This window comes from Lampetra planeri, chromosome 5, assembly GCF_965212315.1.
Source record: "Lampetra planeri chromosome 5, kcLamPlan1.2.h2, whole genome shotgun sequence".
Lineage (NCBI taxonomy): Eukaryota > Metazoa > Chordata > Hyperoartia > Petromyzontiformes > Petromyzontidae > Lampetra > Lampetra planeri.
The window spans coordinates 14,531,877-14,553,326 of record NC_136111.1 but is presented as its reverse complement, the minus strand read 5'-3'; the positions used below and the strand labels follow the sequence as shown (position 1 = coordinate 14,553,326).

Sequence of the window (21,450 nt, the reverse complement as noted above, 5' to 3'; positions counted from 1 at the left end):
GATGCCCCTGTAGTTGTTACAGTCTGTGCGGTCCCCCTTCTTAAAGAGGGAGATGCCCAGGGCATCCTTCTAATACTGCGGAACCCGTCCAGTGGTCCAGATTGTTGTTATGATATCATGTAGGGCAGTCTGTGCACAAACGCCACCCTCCTTCAGCATTACGCTTGGAAGATCATCTCTGCCCAGTGCCTTTCCTGGTCTCAGGCTCTGGATCGTCTTCAGGACTTCCTCAACAGATGGCACCTCAGCCAGCCCCTCACAGGGGTGACTTCTTGTTCCAATATTTTAAGCACCGTAGCTTCAGCAGGGTCATCCCCACTTTGTCCCATGATGTTTTCCAGGCTGAGGAATTTCCCTTCCCCCAGGACCCACAGAAATGCTCAGCAAATCTGCAAACCTGTTCCTGGGGGTCAGAGATTGGATCACCATTCTTTCCCCTAATCATGGCAATAGGTGTCGCGCTGCAGGTAACTTTTTTGATGGAATTAAAGAGCGATTTGAGGCAGACTTAATCTCTTCAGCAACTCGCGACCACCAACCATCCTTGCAGCGCCTCACAGCTCTCCAAACCTTCGAGTGAAGGCTGCGGTAAACCTCCTCATTCTCTGACGTGGGATGCTGTAAACGATGGGAGTGGGCCTGTCGCTTTTTCTCAGCCAGCTAGAACACCTCTGTCAGCCAGGGTCTCTGAGGAGGTCTGGACCGTGTACCCAAAGCAGCCATTGCAGCTGCATGAGCCACAGTCCTAAACCTCACCCATTTCCCCTCGACATCAGGAGGAGTGGGGGACGATGCCAACTCCAGCCACAAGCGATGATGAAATTCTCGCTTGCAACTTTCATCAGCTAACTGAGACCATTCCACTATGGGTTTTGAATGGGTCCTGGATGTACACCCACCACCAGAGTGGAAGAATGGCAGGCGCATCATACAGATGACAAGTCGATGGTCAGTGGGCAGATTTTCCTCATTTTCTGGCAAATCGCCCAATGATGCTGGATGTAATTACCAGCGAAACGTCGTACTCAGATTTTAAATGTGGATTCACTCTTCAACACACCGGTGGGCTGAAGTAGTAACTATTTGGCGTTTTGTTTACGTGACAAATCTCGTATTGATTGGTCGTGTCGGGTGGTGGAGGGTTTCGACACATTTATACTTATGCGATCTAATCCAATAAAATGTATTATGAATAATATTGGTCGCGAAAGCCTACGTGTTAAACTGACTAGTATTATGATTTCCCCGATTTGATTCAGTGTATGGCTTTGTTGATGAACAAGCATCTGTGTCACCTGCTGCTTCCCCCAGTGACATAATGAAGGAGGTGTCAAGAGACATGCGCCTGCTGACGCTGGTTGCTCGCCCGGGTATCAAGCGGACACTCTCAGCCATGCTGGACCAGCTGCAGCGCTGTCAGAAGGCACTCAATGATTTCCTGGAGGTAACAATCGAACAAAGATCCCCCATATAGATTTAACACATTGTTGAGGAAAGTGCTGTTAGCGAGTACCTATGAGTGCCACATTCATAGGAACACTAGGACATGTACATAAACATACTGATGCATACGCACAAATGTACTCTAAAACTCGCCCATACACACATCGATACAGGCAGTCATCGCTTAAGGTTGGGGTTGTGTTCCTGCAAAATGCGACTCTACGTTAAATAACGTTAAGCGAAACCTATTTTCCCATAATAAACAATGTAAACAGGGGAGGTTATGTTCATCGGAAGTTTCCCATCACACTTAACATAATACACGTTCTTAAAATATATATTTAATGGAAAAACGAATAATAAACTGGTGATTAACTGTAGCTATACATAGAGAAAGGTTAGGTTAGCACTCACCAGTGATGATTGTGGAGCTTGCTATCCGTAGAGTGAGGTGTTGGATTCACAGGGACACATCCAATGACTTTGCACAGCTTTCCTCTTCTTTTCTAGGTCAAGTTGCTTATAGCATTGCAATATATCAGTTGTTTTACAGCACATTTGAGCACCGTACTCCCTGCTTACATTATCCCCACTAAAAATGTCCACGCCTTGTCGAAGGTGTGACAAATGTAATACGTTTTGAAGGCGGTAATGACACCCTGATTCACCACCCTTGGTCTTTAAGTCCTTAAACTTCGTGCTATTGCCTCTATCAAAAGTAAACTGAGAGGAATGTGCCACTGATTTTGATCTTCAATCCACACTGATAAACAGACACTCAATATCTCCTCATGCAAAGTGTCATAACACCCTTAATTTGGTTTGCACAGTGATTACCTTCCTACAGATCTTAGTGCTTGAAACAGTAGGATCACTTCTTGGTCTTTTAGCACTCATGCTGGTAAGGGATGCAGTGACATATTACCTCAAATAAGAGCAAATATAGTCCACAATGAATTGAGATGAGGGTATGCTGGGTGTACTGTATCATTCCATGTACTCTATCATACCGCTCAGCCACACAGCTCAAGAAAGCGAGGACTTACCGTACAGTATGCCCGCGTTGAGATACACTTGCAACATATGTGCGACACAGCTACCTCGATCTCTGCCGTGGAAAGTAGTTCTTGCTGGCAGCGATGTTAGAGTGATACCACACGTGGGTAGTAATTAGCGACTTTATAACTAAACATCGTTAAACAGGCCAATGTTAAACGAGGATTGCCTTTACTTGCCTGCATATACATACAGAAACTCATGTACAACCGTAAATGCAACGCATACACAAAACATCGTGGTGAATCTTGATTTGAAGCTTTCGTGACTGCAAGAATCCATATTCTTTGGTTCTTTCGGTAAAGTCACGTAGGCAGCAGCAGACCATGCTTTCCCACCTGATGACGGACGCTTGTGTTGCGCCCAAAACGTGACTTTACCGAAAGAACCAAAGAATATTGTGGTGAATGGTAGCTCCTCTACTGGCTGCATGGGTGATATCAGCCCATTACATATGTAATGCGGGCGTAAGCGACCTTCCGGATGTGACGTCACGGGGGGTGGAGTCATGTGACGTGGGGGGAAGGTTCGGGTCCTTAAGCGGGTAAACCGGAAGGGGAAGGCAGTCGGGGTGTGAGCGGAAAAGAGTGAGGCCACGCGGGCGAGGGTGGAGAGGGGGGGCGCCGACGGCCATCGGGAGCCAACCCCGAAGATAAGAGGAAGCTGCGGAGTGGTGTGCAGCTGCAGAGGAGACAGCCAGGAGGGCTGCGTGTTAGAGGCAGCGGTGTGGCTGCCAGGAGGAGCTGCGGAGGGAGAGAGAGAGGGGGCTGCTTGTTAGAGGCAGCGGTGTGGCTGCCAGGAGGAGCTGCAGAGAGAGAGAGAGAGAGCAAGAAGCTGTCAGAGCTGCGGAGGGAGAAGAGCAGCAGCGAGTACAGCCAAGGGGGGCTGTGGGAGAGAAACAGCAGCGGAGCTGCTGTTGTGGATCGGGCCGACATTGGAGTCAGCACCGTGGAGAAGCTACAGAGTAAAGACAGCCGTGTGGGTGTACAGCACGAACCGAATAATAAAGGACACTGAGCCAGACATCGTGGTCCAGTCGTTTATTACACTGGTGTCGGAAGTGCAACGGCATGTCGAAACAAGTGAGGAAGAAAGTTAATCCGGCGCCTGCATCGGCTTCTTCGTCCGACGACGACGAACTCCCTCCAACCACGGATCCTGTTGGGGTGGTGGAGGAGAGCCCGGCTGAGGCGACCACGGGAACGGGAGTGGAGGATGTTGGCGCGGTGGCGGGTCCGTCGACATCATCAGACGCGGATCAACGATGGCAAGCGATGGCGGTACAACTGGAGGCACTTAAGGACGTCCTGGCGCATCTATGCCATCTCGTCGCGCCAGGGACGATGGATGATGCAAGTGGTGCTCCGCGGGCCGCCACGTTGCCTGTCCTGCCGCCGCCATTGCCCACGCGGCAAGAGGCCGCCATTTTGCGCGCTCCGTGGCGCCAAACCGCCATCTTGGCCACGCCGCGGGCCGACGCCATTTTGAATTTGCCATCACAACCACCACCATTGGAAGACGGCGGGAAGAGGAGTCGGAGTCGCCACCTTACAACGGTTAAAGAATTTTCCGTCGGTGGGGACTGGAGCGCGTTCGCCTGCCGCTTCTTGGCGGCGGTACGCACAGCAAGATGGACCGATGCGGAGGCTTTGGAGGTGTTGCCGACTCTCCTGGACGACGAATCTGTCCGATTCTTCCGTTCCATAACGACCGATAAGAAGGCAACTTTATGTGGTGTTTTTCAAGAAATGGCCGATGCTTATGAACCACCAGATGATGCGCATCGGCGATTCGCTCAACGACAACGAGCACCAGAGGAGTCGCCCGTGGCGTTCAGGGGTGCGGTGCTGGAGCTGGCCATGGCAGCTTATCCTGAGACGCCACAGGACCTGCTCGAGCCTCTCATATTAGGGAAAATGTTGGAGCTGTCTCGGGATCTAGGGATCCCCATGCCTGTGTGTGGGCATGAGAAGCTAACTTCCCGGACGGCTGCTAAGTGTCTCGATGCGCAATTCAACCTCCGTCGCTGGAAACAAGTGACGGCGTGGACGGGGGGGCCCGTCAAAGAAGGGGATGCGCTGGGGTGGAACCCTGCGCAGGCCGTCTATGTTCCGGATGACCGGGGCCCTCAACAACTGACGGCCGCCTCCGCTCCATGGACGGGACGCGGCGGGCCGAGACCGCGCGCGGTGCTACCAGAACGGGGCCGTCAGGAGGCGAGGCCTGCGCTTCGGCGCAACGAGGCCGAATGTTTCCGCTGCGGGCGTAGGGGCCACTACGCCAGAGACTGCTGGGCCCGCTTCCCGGCTCCGCCGCAGCAGGAGGCCTCGGCACCGGTCAAGTCGGCTAAAGATCCTCCGAAACAGGCATGTCGGCACGCACCAGACACTCGGCAAGGCTTTCCACCTCACCCACCACCTGTGTTGCGCGATCCTATTGTTGTTGTTAAAGAAAGGCCATCGACGGGGCCTTGTCATTCAGTTACGCAGTGGCGCAAATTGGCACGGAGAGTTGTCGCGGCCGCTACGGGTTCGTCCACTGTACCGGGGTCCATACAAGGTGTGGACGTGCGCATTTTGGTCGACTCGGGGGCGTCTGCGACTATTATATCGGATGTCATTTTCCATCTGTTGGGCATTCCGTCGGGGGCTGTGCGTCCGGTTTATGGGTCGTGCGTCGCTGCGAACGGGGGTAGCATGGGTATCGTGGGTCAGGTGGATGCTAAGATATCTATTGGGGATGTGTCGGCCTCGGGTGTTGTGTTGATATCGAGATCTTTGGCGGTTCCTTGTTTGTTAGGCACCGATTTTTTGGCTAAGATGCCCATTTTGATCAAAATCAATGAGAATTGTATTGAACTGCCGGGGGGCCGTCAAATCTCGTTTCTGCCGTCGCCCTGGGGGCGACCTGCTTCGGCCGTACAAGTGCAGGCGCTGTCCGTCGCATCTGTGGACATCCCACCTGGTACACAGATGCTTATACCCTTGCGGTATCGGAAGCCCCTGCCTGATCGGCTAGGAGCAGTAGGGGTCTTGTTGTCACCGTCCGCCACGATAACAACCGGGTTGGCGTTAGTGGGGGCACAGACCATCGTCCGGCCGGATCAATTACCGTTTTTACAGGTGCTTAATGCGGGGGGAGAAAACGTCCGTGTCTTGGCCGGTACGGTTGTGGCACATGCCACTACGGCGTTTGCGACCCATGATTGTCCACATAGCCGGGGAGTTGTTGCTGGGGTTTCCGAGCCAAGGAGTTCGGATGATCGTTGGGTTGCTCATTTATGTGACGAAAATTCTTCCCTGTCCATGGAGCAACGTGGTGCGCTGCGTAAATTGTTGTTGACATATTCCGATGTGTTCAGCTCCGATGATTTGGATTTGGGCCGCACTTCGTTGCTTTACCATCACATTGAGACGGGCGATGCTGCCCCTATTCGATTAAATTCGCATCGGATGAGTCCTGCGGAGCGAGAACACGTACGGGGGGCAGTGGAAGACATGTTGGCTGCGGACATTATATCGCCATCTAACAGCCCATGGGGCGCTCCAGTCGTCTTGGTTAAGAAGAAGGATGGCAAATTGCGATTTTGTGTTGATTTCCGCAAATTGAATAAGATATCGGTGGCAGATGCGTACCCCCTGCCGCGTATGGATGACTCCCTCGACGCATTGTCGGGGGCTAAGTTCTTTTCCACACTGGACCTCTCTTCGGGATTTTGGCAGCTTCCCCTTGACGAGTCCTCACGGGAGAAAACCGCATTCCGTACGCCGCAGGGGTTATTTCAATTCAACTGTCTCCCGATGGGATTGAATGCGGCCCCTGCTACATTTCAAAGATTGATGGAGCTCGTTTTGACGGGGTTGCAGTGGGAGACATGTCTTATATATTTGGACGATATCATTGTCTTCAGCCGCACATTCGATGAACATTTGACGCGGCTGGAGACAGTGTTCACGAGGATGCGTTCTGCCAAATTGAAATTCAAACCAAAGAAATGTCACCTACTGCAACGGTCCGTCCGCTATTTGGGGCACATTGTGAGCGCTGAGGGAGTGTCCACGGATCCGGAGAAGACGGCGTGCGTCCGGGATTGGCCGACTCCGGCCACCGTGGGGGATGTTCGGCGGTTTTTGGGATTTGCCTCGTATTACCGAAGATTCGTGCCGGGTTTTGCGACGATTGCGAGGCCTTTGCATCTCCTTACGGGTAAAGGACGGAAGTTTGTTTGGGGACAGCCGGAGGAGGCGGCCTTTCGGAGTCTGCGTGATCTATTGGCCACGGCCCCAACATTGGATTATCCCGATTTCGATCACCCATTCATTCTTGATACGGACGCGAGTGACACAGGTATTGGGGCGGTGTTATCACAGTCTAAAGGGGGTGTAGAGCGTGTCGTGGCGTATGGTAGCCGAGTCTTGTCTCCTGCGGAAACCCGCTACTGTGTCACTCGCAGAGAACTATTGGCGGTTGTTTTTTTCCTACGGCAATTTCGACCATACCTCTACGGTCGTTCTTTTATTGTGCGTACGGATCATGCGGCCTTGCAATATGCCCTTAAAATTGACCAGCCATCCGGACAGTTGGCACGTTGGTTGGACACGCTACAGGAATTTTCCTTCCAAATTCAACATCGGAAGGGAGTGCGCCATGCGAACGCTGACGCACTTTCCAGATTACCGCGGCGCGCCCCTTGTAAATGTGAGTCGGGGACGCATAGGTGTTCGCCGATTCCAAACCCCCCTCAGCCGCTCACGTTGGCCGTCGGGAAGTCGGACACTCCGATGGAACCGGGACCGGCTGACGGGGTTTTGAATCTGCCGCGGTCTGTCTGGATCCGGGAACAGATGATGGATGAGTCATTGGTGTCCTTGCGGAAGCGGTCTGCTAAGGACAATGGGAGTCCGAGTACGGCTGTGGGGCCGCAAACCGCTCTCCGAGATGGTCTGCTTATGTGGCGGGAGGGGTTCCAGGAACGTTGGCGCCTGGTGGTACCAACGTCCTTGCGGTTCGAGTTGATTAGAACCCTCTATTGTGACACTCTCTTACATTTAGGGGTGCAGAAGACCTTGTTGACGTTGCAACGTCATTATTTTTGGCACGGCATGGCGACAGATGTCGTAGGGCACGTGCGCGCGTGCCCTGCGTGTGCACAACGTAAGCCGCCGAAACATCCTTACGTGCCGCCTCTCCAGTCGATTCAGGTGTCTCGAGTCAATGAATTGGTGGCACTGGACATATTGGGACCTTTTCCACCATCGGCGAGGGGTAATAAATATTTGCTGGTAGGGGTTGAGTACCTCTCCCGTTGGCCGATGGCCTGGCCGTTGCCCGATCAGTCGGCCGCGGCCATTACCGACGCCTTTTTGTTTGGGTATATTATGGATAAGGGGGCGCCTGAGAGACTCCTCACGGACCAGGGCAGGAATTTCTCTTCTAAATTATTGGCGGAAGTGTGCGCGGGCCTTGGGACTAAGAAAGTACGGACATCCCCATACCATCCGCAGACGGATGGTATGGTTGAACGGCTGAACAGGACATTGTCTGCCATGCTTTGCCATACCGTGAGTGAACAACAATCAGATTGGGATCTGCACATCCCCGGGGTGCTTTCGGCGTACAGGATGACGCCTCATGCGGCTACAGGATATTCGCCGTTTTACCTTATGTATGGTCGGGAAAACGTGCCGCCGGTGGATGTGCAATTGGGAACTGGGGTGAAGGGACCTCGTAAACCACTTCCTGAATACATTCAGGACACGGTTCGCCGAGTCACGGAGGCGCGGGAGAATGCCCGCGTGGCTACGGCCAAAGCCCAGGCCCGGAACGAGCGATATGCGCGACGGTCTGAGGGGGAGTGCCCTTGGAAGGTTGGGGACCTAGCCTGGCTTCATTGTCCACAGGTACGTCCGGGGACCTCGCCGAAATTGCACAAACCCTGGCATGGTCCCGTACGCCTCATTGCGGTTCCCAACCCACAGTCAGCACGCGTCCAGATTGGGTCTCGTCGCTGGGTTGTGCATACGTCGCGCTTGAAACCATATGTTGCTCCCTTACATGATGCGTCATCCCCCAATGTTGCCTTGCCGGGGTCTGTTGCTGCCGACTCTCCCCTGCCTGCGTCCACTGATCTTGCTCGAGCGCCTGTCGTACCTGTTCCAGACAGGCCGGCCGTGACATTGCGGGGGACGAGGGGCCCTGCTCGGAGGACGCCTGCCAGGTCTGCGGGACCTTCGAGCCCTGCAGCCCTTCCGACCCAGCTGCGGGCACGGTCACAGGACAAGCCCAAGACTAACTCTTTAGGGACACGGGACGGCGGTGGACTTCCAGCTGCGACAGGGGGATTACCCCCTGTCATTCCTCGACTTTCATCGCGTTCCCGTTCTGCGAGTGGGCCGCCGACCGTCCGGGACGGGCCGGCGACCCGCACACGTTCCAAATCGCTTACGTTTCGTTGATTGTTGTTGTCTTGTTATTTTTTCTTACAGTTGTATTTATTGCATGCTTTTTGTACGTTCGTTGATGTTAATTGCGTCGTTGTTGTTGTTCTTGCTGTTACATTGTATGCTTAGTGTCCTTTAGGGGGGGAAGCTCGGTTCGCCGCATTACGATTTGCTATTGGTCAGCCGAGGTCGGCTGGGATTTTTCTACGGGGGAGGGTGGTGTAATGCGGGCGTAAGCGACCTTCCGGATGTGACGTCACGGGGGGTGGAGTCATGTGACGTGGGGGGAAGGTTCGGGTCCTTAAGCGGGTAAACCGGAAGGGGAAGGCAGTCGGGGTGTGAGCGGAAAAGAGTGAGGCCACGCGGGCGAGGGTGGAGAGGGGGGGCGCCGACGGCCATCGGGAGCCAACCCCGAAGATAAGAGGAAGCTGCGGAGTGGTGTGCAGCTGCAGAGGAGACAGCCAGGAGGGCTGCGTGTTAGAGGCAGCGGTGTGGCTGCCAGGAGGAGCTGCGGAGGGAGAGAGAGAGGGGGCTGCTTGTTAGAGGCAGCGGTGTGGCTGCCAGGAGGAGCTGCAGAGAGAGAGAGAGAGGCAAGAAGCTGTCAGAGCTGCGGAGGGAGAAGAGCAGCAGCGAGTACAGCCAAGGGGGGCTGTGGGAGAGAAACAGCAGCGGAGCTGCTGTTGTGGATCGGGCCGACATTGGAGTCAGCACCGTGGAGAAGCTACAGAGTAAAGACAGCCGTGTGGGTGTACAGCACGAACCGAATAATAAAGGACACTGAGCCAGACATCGTGGTCCAGTCGTTTATTACACATACACCACATATAAATAAAAAAACATAGATTCTTACATGTGCAGTCTGACAGCGTAATGAGCACTGAATTAATGCTTTCCAAACCTGCTCACACTCACACGTGCTTGTACACATCCACCCATACTCAATCACACATACTAGTCCAGAGTTATCCATTTACTTATGTGTGTGTGTGCATACCCACACTCCTTTGCTGTTACGTTTGCCCCTGTGTCTGTGGTACAATATTGTTCTTACCGTGCAGGAAAAGCGATCCACCTTTCCGAGGTTTTACTTCATTGGTGACGATGACCTGCTGGAGATCCTGGGCCAAGCAACCAACCCCACCGTCATTCAGGCACACCTCAAGAAGCTGTTTGCCGGTGTGTGGACACGTGTTTGCATCTACTTTTGTGTGTGTGTGTGCTCATACCCATGTTTTATTGTTTGCTTGCTTGAGTGTGGGTTTTGTATTTTGTGGAGAGCAGTGGTGCAGTGGTTAGTGCGCTGTGGATGTGTGCTTTGGTTGAGATTTGTTTTATTGCGTGTGTTATATAGTTTAAATAGCCTCTTATCTCGCAACAAGAAATTGTGCACAAAGGTAATTGGATACAGAATAATACATCATTTGGAGGCCAACCAACCCACAAGAGCACAAGAGCAAATACGGTTTAGGAAAGGTATCTCTCTCATTGACTATGTTGAGACAATGGGCTTGGGCAGGAAATATCCCGAGAAGGGATGATGGACCGGTGGTCAAGACTAATGTCTCGATGGCAGTCAAGGGAGGGAATATGCCCAAGAAGGAGTCCACCTTCGAGCATGGTGGTGAGGTATGAGAATCTGTAAGTCTCATACTACTGTGGGCTCACCTTAACAACGGGAGGCGAAGAATGGTGGTGGTGATGGCTAATGCCCCTTCCGAAGATAAACATCTGTGGTAGCATGCAGGCAAAGCCGATGAGTCCGGTCCCTTCTATGACCTCCTGTCACAGGTGCTGGCTAAAGTGGCACCTTGAGATAGAGTCATCCTATTGGGTGACCTTAATGTCCGAGTGGGTGATGACGCTGACACCTGGTCTGGGGTGATTGGAAGACATGGGCCGGATCAGCTCAATAACAACAGTAGGAGTCTGCTCGACTTCTGTGCAGTCTATGGGTTTGTAATTACCAACGCGTTGTTTAGGCACCGGCACATCCACACAACATCATGGATGCTCGCCAGGTCCAAGCAAGAACATTTGAACCTCATGGTGGGACCCCGGGGTCCCATAAGCCCCTGGCTCTCACATAAACATTATATTATAATGAAAACAAAAACTTGCTCTTTTTCACCAATGGGTGTGAAGGATGGTGGCCAGTGTTGTCTTGTTAAACTATGCCTTTAAAACTGAAAACTACTTACCTGCAGTACCTCTATTTAAATACACTATCGAAAAAATGTTTTACACCCCTCTGTCAATCATCGTGTTTCTCAGTGTGGATTTGTGAACACGCTTTGTAAACAGTACGTAAACTAGTACACGTTTTCAATGCGTTGTTCCTATTTTAACAAGTGTTTATACCAATGTTACTCTACAGAGTAGTGGGTCGCCGCTTCTCTTCTCCGCATTGATACGAGCGGTATGTGGGGACTATGGCTTAACCACAAAAAAAAACCTATCTACACAGATGCATACGGAGAAGAGAAGTATTATCAAACAGGGGGAATTAACAGTGCAACGCATCTCCTCTGTTAAATATCTGCAGGTAATAGGCTTGTCATCGATTGATCCTGGCTGCAGACGTTGGTAGGTCACAAATAATAATGAAGATAAGAGAGCAGTTTCACTGTATTATGCATACCGTTTTTGACAAATAAATTACTAAAGTCGTGTAGGCAGTTTGAGCAGCTTTGGATAAGACTTATGATCCTGCCCATACCCGAGCATGGAGTGCATTTGCTTGTTCAGCTCTTCTGTGCATTCGTCCTCACTGCGCTTGGACGACATAACAACAGAATGATCCACGCTAAGTGGATCGTGGCGTTTATGTGCGCGGTGGGAGGGAGTCGCCGAAAATGTTTTAATTACGATTTTGACTTCTGTTTATTCGGGACCCCGGGGTCCCGCCATAAGGTTCATCTGTTGGACTATATAGTGATGGTACAGCTGATGCTGGCCTATGTTCTTGACTCCAGGACCTATCGTGGAGCTGACTTGTCCATTGACCGTCGGCTTGTCATGTGCAAAATATGCCTACCATTCTCTCACTGTAGTGGTTGGTGTCCACCTAGGACCCATTCAAACCCACAGTGGCCTGGTCTCAGCTAGGTGAAGAAAGTTGCAAGGAAGAATGTCATCATCGCATGCAGCTGGGGTTGCCATCGTTTCCCCCTCCTCCTGATGCCGAGGGGAAATGGGTGAGGTTTAGGACTGTGGCTCATGCAGCTGCAATGGCTGCTTTGGGTACATGGTCGAGACCTCCCCAGAGACCCTGACTGACAGAGGAGGTGTTCCGGCTAGCTGAGAAAATGCGATAGGCCTACTCCCACTGATTACAGCATCCCACGCCAGAGAATGAGGAGGCTTACCACACCCTTCGCTCGGAGATTCAGAAAGCTGTGTGGCGCTGCAAACATGAGTGGTGGTCGCGGATTGCTGAGGAGGTGAAATCGGCCTCAGTAGCCCGCGATCACAACTCGCTCTTTAATTCCATAAAAAAACTAACTTGCAGCACCACACCTATTACTATCCTTTGGGAAAAGAATGGTGATTCCATCTCTGACCCCCAGGAACAGGTTCGCTAGTTTTATGAGCATTTCTGTGAGGTCTTGGGTGAGGGGAATCCCTCAGTCTAGATAACATAGTTAGGCAAGGTGGGGATGCCCTTGCTGGGGTTGTGGTGCCTTAAATATTGGGTTAGATAGAGTAAATATAAATGTGTTATTAAACCCACCATCACCCGACACAGCCAATTAGTAAGGTTTGTCACGTAAAAAAACACATGCCAATTTGTTACTAGTTCAGCACAGGGGTGTGTTGGAGAGTAACCTCACATTTACAAATCAAGTATGACATTTCGCGGGTAATTAAAACCAGACTCATCAGGTTAAAGCCAGCATTGTGGAGAATTCCTCGTGTTTCGGTCTTAAATAGAAGGGGTAAATGTGATGTCATCACTGTGAGCCAACGACATGTTAATATTTACGCGATCTAACCCAAACAAATCCTCTTATGGATAATATTGGTCACGAAAGCCTATGTGTGATATTGGAAGAAGCTGTCACTCCCTGTGAGTGGCTGGCTGATGTGCCCTCTGTTGAGGAAGTAGGCAAGGTGTTCCAAAGTCTGAGACCCGGAAAAATGCCGGGCAGGAATGATCTCCCAGGCGAACTGCTGAGGGAAGATCGCATTTACGTACAGATTGCCCTGTATGTCATTACAATAGTCTGGACCACTGGATGGGTTCCGCAGGATTGGAAGGGTGACCTTTGTGGTCCCCTTCTTTAAGAAGGGGGACTGCATAGACCTTAACATTTACAGGGGCATCTTCCTCAGTGTGCCAGGAAAGGTTCTGGCAAGGATTATTCAACATCGCCTTGCCAGGCATGCTGAGGAGAGGCTTGCGGAGCCCCAATGTGGTTTCAGGCCAGGGCTGTCCTGCACAATTGCCAAAAAAATTATGTCCGTCTGCTACAGCAGAGGTATAGGGAATTCCAATAATACCTACATGTCTTTTTTATTGACCTGGTCAAGGCCTATGATGCCATCAATAGGCCAGGCCTCTGGGTTGTTCTTCGTGCTTTCAGCGTCCCTGACTCTCTGCTCACAATCATTAAGAACCTTCATGATGGTGGGCAGACCCGGGTAAAGCTACATGGCCAGGAGTCAGAGCCATTCTCTGTTCACCTTGGGGTGTGCCAGTGATGTCCTCTGGTTCCTACAATATTTAACATATTTTTCGGAGAAGTTTTCCATGGCTGTACCAGAGAAATTTCCATCTGGTACAGATACAATGGGAGGCTGATCGATGCCTGGGTGTGGTCGAGGGATAACTCCCTATTGTTCAACCATGTTATGTATGCTGATGATCTGGTGATTGCTGCTGACTCTGAAACGGAGTTGGAGGTGCTGCTGCTGAACCTGGAGTGTCCTACTAAGAGGTGGGTCCTTGCCATCAGTCCCATAAAAACTAAGCGTCTGCCTGGGTATTTTGTGTCATCAAACACTCCACCCCTCAACTCCCCATTGGTGATGGGGCAGTTGTGGAGAGAGTGGAAAAGTTTTCATACCTGGGCAGTATGCTTATGACCAGCTCCAGTTTTACAGCAAATGTCTCACTCCGAATCAGTCAGGCGGTTTTATCTTTTCATCAGCTGCACAATACTGTGTGGAGGCTACCTGGTTTGTTGCAACATCTGCGCCGGTTCAAAACCTTTAGGCTGGCATGCCTGCGATTCATCCTGGATTTAACCAGGTTGGATTGTGAGGAGCTCAGATCCTTCAGAAATCTGAACATAGTCCCATCGGTGAGCTCCTCCAGCAGGCAAGGTTGCGTTGGCTGGGGCATGTAACCTACATATCCAGACACCGCATGCCCAAAAAGCTTTTGTTTGGCTGCATAGAGGGGGCTAAACAGGCACGACACGGGCTAAAAAAGAGATGGACTGATGTGATACAGGAGGATATGAAGCTGAGTGGACTTGCCAATTACTGGTAACAGCGGGGTCAAGATCGGTTTTTGTGGAGGAGGCTTGTGAAGGACACTCCTGGGTAGTTAGAGGCAGTCGCCCCCCAACAACCACGGTGGGCAGTGGAGTGATGCTCATAATAACGAGTTGAGCACCGGGCAGCTGAAACACAGAAAGTTGGCACTGTAAGGGCACAGGTGGTGCATCTGCCAGTCATCTCAGTAAACCCATGGTACCTGGGTCTGTCCCGTGACCTCCCACCATTGAACCTTTGATACTTGATGTGGCCTCAAAGTGCACATAGCCTGGCACAAGCACGATGGTGATGTCACTGCCGCTTAGTCATGAATGTCAGTTGTTGTTATCTGTGGGGAGCAGTAGTGTGGTGATAAGCGCGCACTCTGAATCCAGTGACCTGAGTTCGATTCCCGCTCATGGCCTTAAATAACACCCTCATGTGTATAAACATCAGCACTGGGGAGACAAAGGTGGCTGGTCTGGTGCTGGCCACCCCCTTGTGTGCTGTGCCAACCTTCACAGGTGCTCGCTAATAGCACTTACCGCAAAAGTCTCTTAAGGCTTCACAGGGGATCTTTTTCTCTTGTGTGCAGGCATTCACAGCGTCGATTTTGATGATGGGTGTCATCACATCATGGCTATGCGATCCCTGGAGGGGGAGTTGGTGCCACTCAGACAGCAAGTGGAGGTCACGGCTGACGTTGAGGTGACAGCTTAGCTTCCCCACCAGCATCATCGCTACCATAAATACCAATTTTCAACACTTCCAGAAAAAAAACATGTTTCATTGCTATATTCTTAGGTTTTTTCGGTAAAGTTACGTAGGTAAAAAAAATTAAAATTGATAAAAGTAAAATAAAATAAAAATCACGACGTTTCGGAGGCAACACAAGCTTCCGTTTTCAGGTGGAACCGTCACAGCCACGACAGCTGTATCAAGTAAATGAGAGATTACAAGAGCTACCACTCCGAATATATAATGGTTGAAGAGGGGAAGGGCCAAGTATGGCACACTTTTTATTAATTATTAATATGTAATCTCTCATTTACTTGATACAGCTGTCGTGGCTGTGACGGTTCCACCTGAAGACGGAAGCTTGTGTTGCCTCCGAAACGTCGTGATTTTTATTTTATTTTACTTTAATTAATTTAATTTTTTTTACCTACGTAACTTTACTGAAAAAACCTAAGAATACGAATCCTTGCAGTCACGAAAGCTTCAAATCTAGAATGTTTCATTGCTACCACAAAATATGCTGTCTTCACCACGACCAACACTACAAGCAGCACGACTATCATCACCATAATCAACAGATCTTCAGAAACAGTACAACACTGCCAGTGACGCTATTAACACAATTCATACCACGTTTATCACCACCAAATAACACTAATAGAAACTATATAAGCATGAGGATCATCACCTTAATCAACATTACAATCACCACGATCATCGCCATCTTCATTTCAGAAACTCTATCTGCGATGTTATTATCATTGCCATAATAGGCATGACTTAACACCAGCAACTCTACCAACACGACACATACCGACAACACAAACAGCAACACTTCTAGAAGTTCCATTAACACTACAATCTTTAATGCGTGATGTCCTCATTAGCGTTAATGAGGTGTGTGTGTGGCTCTTGGTGTCCAGGTGTGGCTGGGCACGCTGGCTGAGGAGATGCGGCAGACACTGAAGCAGCTGCTGGTGCAGTGTCTGAAGAATGGCAAGAGTGGGGACATTGACCCCTCTCAGTACCCATCTCAGGTTCACTCGCACACGTTCACTCACACACGTGCACTCATTCACACATACACATGTGCTCTGCAGTGGGGAATGATGCATTTATTCATACTTAATATTGATTGTTCAGCTCAATACATTCATGAAATCATGTGGAAGGAATGTTTTATTCTTTTATCAATTTGCATCACTTCTACAGCCACTAGATTGGCTCCCATTCAGAGTCAGAATCTTTATATATCCTGGAGAAATCCGATGAGCTATGAAGTTATTTTTTCACAGAAGTCTATCAGGGGCGAGTCAGAAGGTTTGTTCATTGTTATACCCCTAATACATTATACTCACACCCACACGAATATTTACTAATGCACACACTTCAATACACACTCGTACCATGCCTTGGTGTGTGTCTCACGTGTTCCCGGTGAGCAGGTTCTGTGCTTGGCTGAGCGAGTCCGATTCACAGGGGATGTGGAACAAGCGCTGCCGGCGTTGGGGCTGTCTCAGCTGGAGGTGGAGCTGCGTGAAAAGATCCAGGCATACACGCGTTTCACCGGTACACACACAGGTACGGACACATACAGATACACGAGGTGAGTTGCCACTTGTCTTCATTCATCTAATTCCAGAGGCTGTTAGATGCTGACCACTTCTGGTTGTGAGGTATAATTTTAAGCTGCACTTACACCACCTTCCTCTGGCTCGATTCGCATGTCCCCAAATGGCTGCACGTCTCTGTGTGTACCCGTTACAGACCCGGTGTTGGCGCTGAAGCTGAAGGCACTTGTGCTCGACGCAGTGCATGCCCTAGATGTGGCGCAGACCCTCAACACAGCTGGCGCCCGAGACATCCACCACTGGGACTGGCAGAGACAGCTCCGCTTTTACATCCGCTCTGACGGAACTTGCGTCACACGCATGGTGGATGCTGAATTCCTGTACACCTATGAGTACCAGGTATGTGTGGGTGCATATTTGGATGGTGGTCCATTGGTTGATGCATTGCTCTGTGAGGCCAATAACCAGAGTTCGATTTATGGTCACAGAAAATATTGTCACGAATATTGCTGGAGGAAAGCCTACCATGTTGTGTTGGTCATTGGATTGTTTGAACATGCTTCATGACGCTGGCTAGTGTGGCTTAGTTAAAGGGAGGCCCAGGACCAATTCAGATACCACTCATAACTGAGTGTGCTAACCACTATGGTACCATTCCACCCATTGCTCTTTATTTTTATGTACATATGTTGAACTTCTTTCGCACTGTATGTAGCTAACTATGCTTAACTAGAGGTGCCGGGGAAGGACAACAAACTAAGTAGTTCTCAAGATATGGGTTTTCAATCTACATTTAAAAGTGCATAGGTCCAGTGGCTTCCTCATGTTGAAAGGAAGAGCATTCCAGACAGCCGCAGAAGCGCATCTAGAAGTGCGCGATGCAGTGGCCGTCTTAGATGGCTAGCCAAAAGCCCCTGCGAGGATGACCGGAGTTCGCGTGATGGTTTATGCTCCTTGACGATATCAGCTTACCTCTGCTCTATTGCCCATTGTATTCCTCTTTCCTCCCCTCACCCCAACTCCTTTCTGGCCCTTCCCCTGCCTTTCGTGGTCCTTAAGTACCCTATGTCGTGGCCACTCATTCCCAAATTCTTGCACTCCCTTGCCATCTACATCTTTCTATTCTGTCACGATTTTTTGTAAACTATGTCAAGCACCTTGAGCGAGAGTACTCGATAAATATAAAATTTTATTTGATTAAATATATCTAGAAACACGTCGTTGAGTCTTAAAACTCTTTTTCAGGAGGATCTTGCATTGGGATTTTTGACTAATTTTATGCGAGTGGCATAATTTAAGGAAACTGGAACACGAGAAAGACTTAGTCTTGATTGAGTGCCTTGTAGAGTGTGAACATCAGTATTGAGGAGACAGGCAGCCAGCTGTGAGGCCAGCCACATCACCTGTTAGTGTGCTGTTCTGGCCTTCACAGGTACTTGTTAACAGCATTTGCCACAACAGTCTGTATGGTTATGAAGGAGATATTTGTCTTTATATACATGATGTGCTAATGAGGTACAAATGTTTCCTAGAGTTAAGTGGACTTACAACTGACGATTTCAGAATCGGCGTCTTTGGAGGAAGCTAGTGAATGATGGTAGTAAGCAACTGGTGACAACTGGACTGTGGCAGCAACAGGAAGTGGAGGATCAACATCAGAAATGAATTTCCCGAGTGAAGCCCATTGAGCTAAGAAGCTCTATTTCAAGGGCGATTCTGCTGGCAGACAACATAAAATAATTACACAATTACATATTTAAAAAACAAACACTTAAAAATATCAATTATTTTGTAAAATTGCATTTACACTTTAACTTGAGTGATTTAAGAGTCAGCAGACTCGAGATGCCATTATATGAAACCAGGTGGTTCAAAAACTTTGGGGCAGCTATATTAAATGATTTTGAGCCAATTTGTTTGTGAAATCTGGGTACTGTTAACAGACAAACAGATGCCTGTCGCAGATTTTTTGGATTGTCTCATGGTAATAATAGGTCAAGCAAATAAAGAGAAGATCTTCGGACAATAAATAGCCTTGTTAATAAAAAATATCCCAGTTCAAATGTCTTCTGACCTCCAAGGACATTTGTCGAGCCATGGCATAGAGTTCACAGTGATGTATCCTATATGGAGCATCTACCGCAAGTCGTAATGCAGCATGGTAAACAGAGTTAAGTTTGTTTAAGTTACATCAAAGTAGTAAAATAACGCAATGACTGTAGCTTCAATGATTAATCAGTGTACAAATTGGAATTGTTTCAGTACAATAAGCCAACCTTACATTTGTTTTTATTAGTTGATCAAGATGGATATGAAAGGGTAAGGCAGTATCACTAATAAACGTAAGGTATTTATATTGATCAGTCTGTTAACTAATTAGACCATTCAATGCCATGATCGAGATTTGAAGGGAATCACCACAATTATTGTTAGGATACAAACATAAATGTAGTTTTACTAATGTTAAGCACGAATTTTAAAGCCAATTATTGATTCTTAATAACATCAACCTCCTTTTGTAAATTGTTTTGTAAATAATTAGGCGAGCAACCAATAACAAAACAGTATCATCTGCAAAAACATTGGTTAAAGAACAATTTAAACCACTGCGAAATGTATTTATATATAGAGAGAATATAATGGGTTCCAATACCAAACCCTGTTCTACACCTTTTTATATAGGAACCTACGGGTCGACAACCTGCAGCTCCTGGCTTCCCCCTCCGTTGCATACCTGCTGTGTTTGTGTACAAGTTGTAATATGTGTGATGCAGCTCTCAAACGTTTTTGGTCAAAGACAAAAAATGTCTCTTCTTCTTTGAAAGGTTCTCGACCCTGTACTAACCAAACCAGATGACATGTCTTACTGGTTAACAACATGAAGTTGTTCACAAATATTTTTTTACTCAAACCAAGGCATCTTCTCAAACCATAGTTGATCAAGAGAAGTCAACAAGATGTTGTGATCAAGTGTCAAAGGCCTATGATAAGTCAAGGAATAATGCTTCACAGTTTTGTTTATTACGTAAACTATTGAAAATATAGTTTCATGTATCAACAATTGGGCCCAATTGATACATTTTTAATTTGAATGTAACACATTTATTTAAAACGTCATGAATATGTATATGAATAATTCAAAATCCTATTATATAAAAAAAAATATGATGAAACATAGTAACTGCTGGTTGTTGCAATACAGAATTTGGACCAGGGTTAGGTTCAATCCCTGTACTTCACAATAGCAGTATTAAAACACTTATACCCAGGGTTTTACACATTCATCTCAATTACTAGATTTAATTAAATATAATTTTAACATTGAGGAAAGTCTAAGAGGACTTGACAAATCTGGAAAACAAAATTCGATTTTTTAAAGGTTGTGCCAAGTATAAGACACAGTTTATCATACAAGGGTGGAAAGGTACAGTATTGTGAAATATCAGATAAAGAAGAACACTTAAAGAAGGCAATGTGTAAATCATAACGGGCAGTAGAAATAGCTGAATATGATGAAAACTGCAATGACAAACTTAAGAAATAAAGTGAAGAGAGTAAAAATGATAATGCCGTAATATATATTGAATAAAGTTATTTCTTTACAATCATGATTTGAAGCTTTCGTGACTGCAGGAATCCATACTCTTTGGTTCTTTCGGTAAAGTCACGTAGGTAGAAATAAAATAAAATAAAACAAATCACGACGTTTCGATTGCAACACAAGCGAACTTCATCAGGTGGGACATCCACAGCAAGAAAATGCTGAAGTCGGCAGGAGAGCTGCAAATTGACACCAGGAAGCACAGCTCAGGCAGGGCCAGGAGCACTATCCCAGGCAGCACAGCAACCCAAGTAGACCAGCATTCAAGCAGGCAGACCGGCAGGCAGTCAGGCAGACCCGACAACCAGACCAACAGACAGGCAGGGTGGCATCAACTCCAGGAGTCCAGCAGGCAGGCCGGCAGACCAGTCCATATACCGATAGGTCAGCAGCGCAGGCCGACGGGCCAGTAATGCAGACAGGCAGCCAGCAGAACAGGTTGGCAGGCAATCCAGCAGTCCAAGTAGGCAGACTGACAGCAATATCAGGCAGGCAGCACTGGCAGTTTCCACGCTTTGAGCAGCGTGTCGGAGTAGGTACAGCACAGCCAGTTGGTGTCTGTTCCCGATCATTCATGTACCACCCTCTGTGTCTCATGTGTGTCCTGTGCGTTCCCAGGGTAATGCCCAGCAGCTAGTACACACCCCACTCACAGACAAGTGCTACCTGACGCTGACACAGGGCATGCGCATGGGGCTCGGTGGAAATCCTTATGGCCCCGCCGGCACTGGCAAAACCGAATCCGTCAAGGCACTGGGTGGTCTCTTCGGCCGCCAGGTCCTTGTTTTCAACTGTGATGAGGTGAGGATGTACACTGGCAGGCATGGTACTGGCATATGCACTGAGTGGGTGAGTGTGAATGTGTCACCAAGTGTTCAGTAACTCAGCTTATTTAAGTAAAAATTTACTTGTATAAGTTTAGTCATTTACCATTTCCTATACGCAATTGTTTTTCAAGTATGTGGGAATGGGTTCTATGTGTAAAGTGTGTGAAAGTTTGTGTGAGTGGGTGTATGTAAGTGGAAGTGTGATTGGGAGTGTGTTCAAGAGAATGGGACTGTGTATGTGTGTGTGAATAATCATAGTGAATGTGTGTGTGTTGAAAACAACTTCCTACCTC

The 21,450-nt window shown here is 48.7% G+C and overlaps 1 protein-coding gene across 1 annotated transcript in view; it reads left to right on the top strand.

The window, feature by feature from the left end:
* The window catches only part of DYNC2H1 (dynein cytoplasmic 2 heavy chain 1), a 186,277-nt gene that overhangs the window by 28,383 nt on the left and 136,444 nt on the right, over positions 1 to 21,450 (top strand). The window contains exons 30-36 of the mRNA XM_078594604.1: positions 1,312 to 1,444; positions 9,998 to 10,115; positions 15,016 to 15,128; positions 16,082 to 16,195; positions 16,604 to 16,739; positions 16,926 to 17,128; positions 20,949 to 21,131. Of these exons, the coding sequence (XP_078450730.1) occupies positions 1,312 to 1,444; positions 9,998 to 10,115; positions 15,016 to 15,128; positions 16,082 to 16,195; positions 16,604 to 16,739; positions 16,926 to 17,128; positions 20,949 to 21,131 (1,000 nt within the window). The remainder of the gene's footprint in view (positions 1 to 1,311; positions 1,445 to 9,997; positions 10,116 to 15,015; positions 15,129 to 16,081; positions 16,196 to 16,603; positions 16,740 to 16,925; positions 17,129 to 20,948; positions 21,132 to 21,450) is intronic.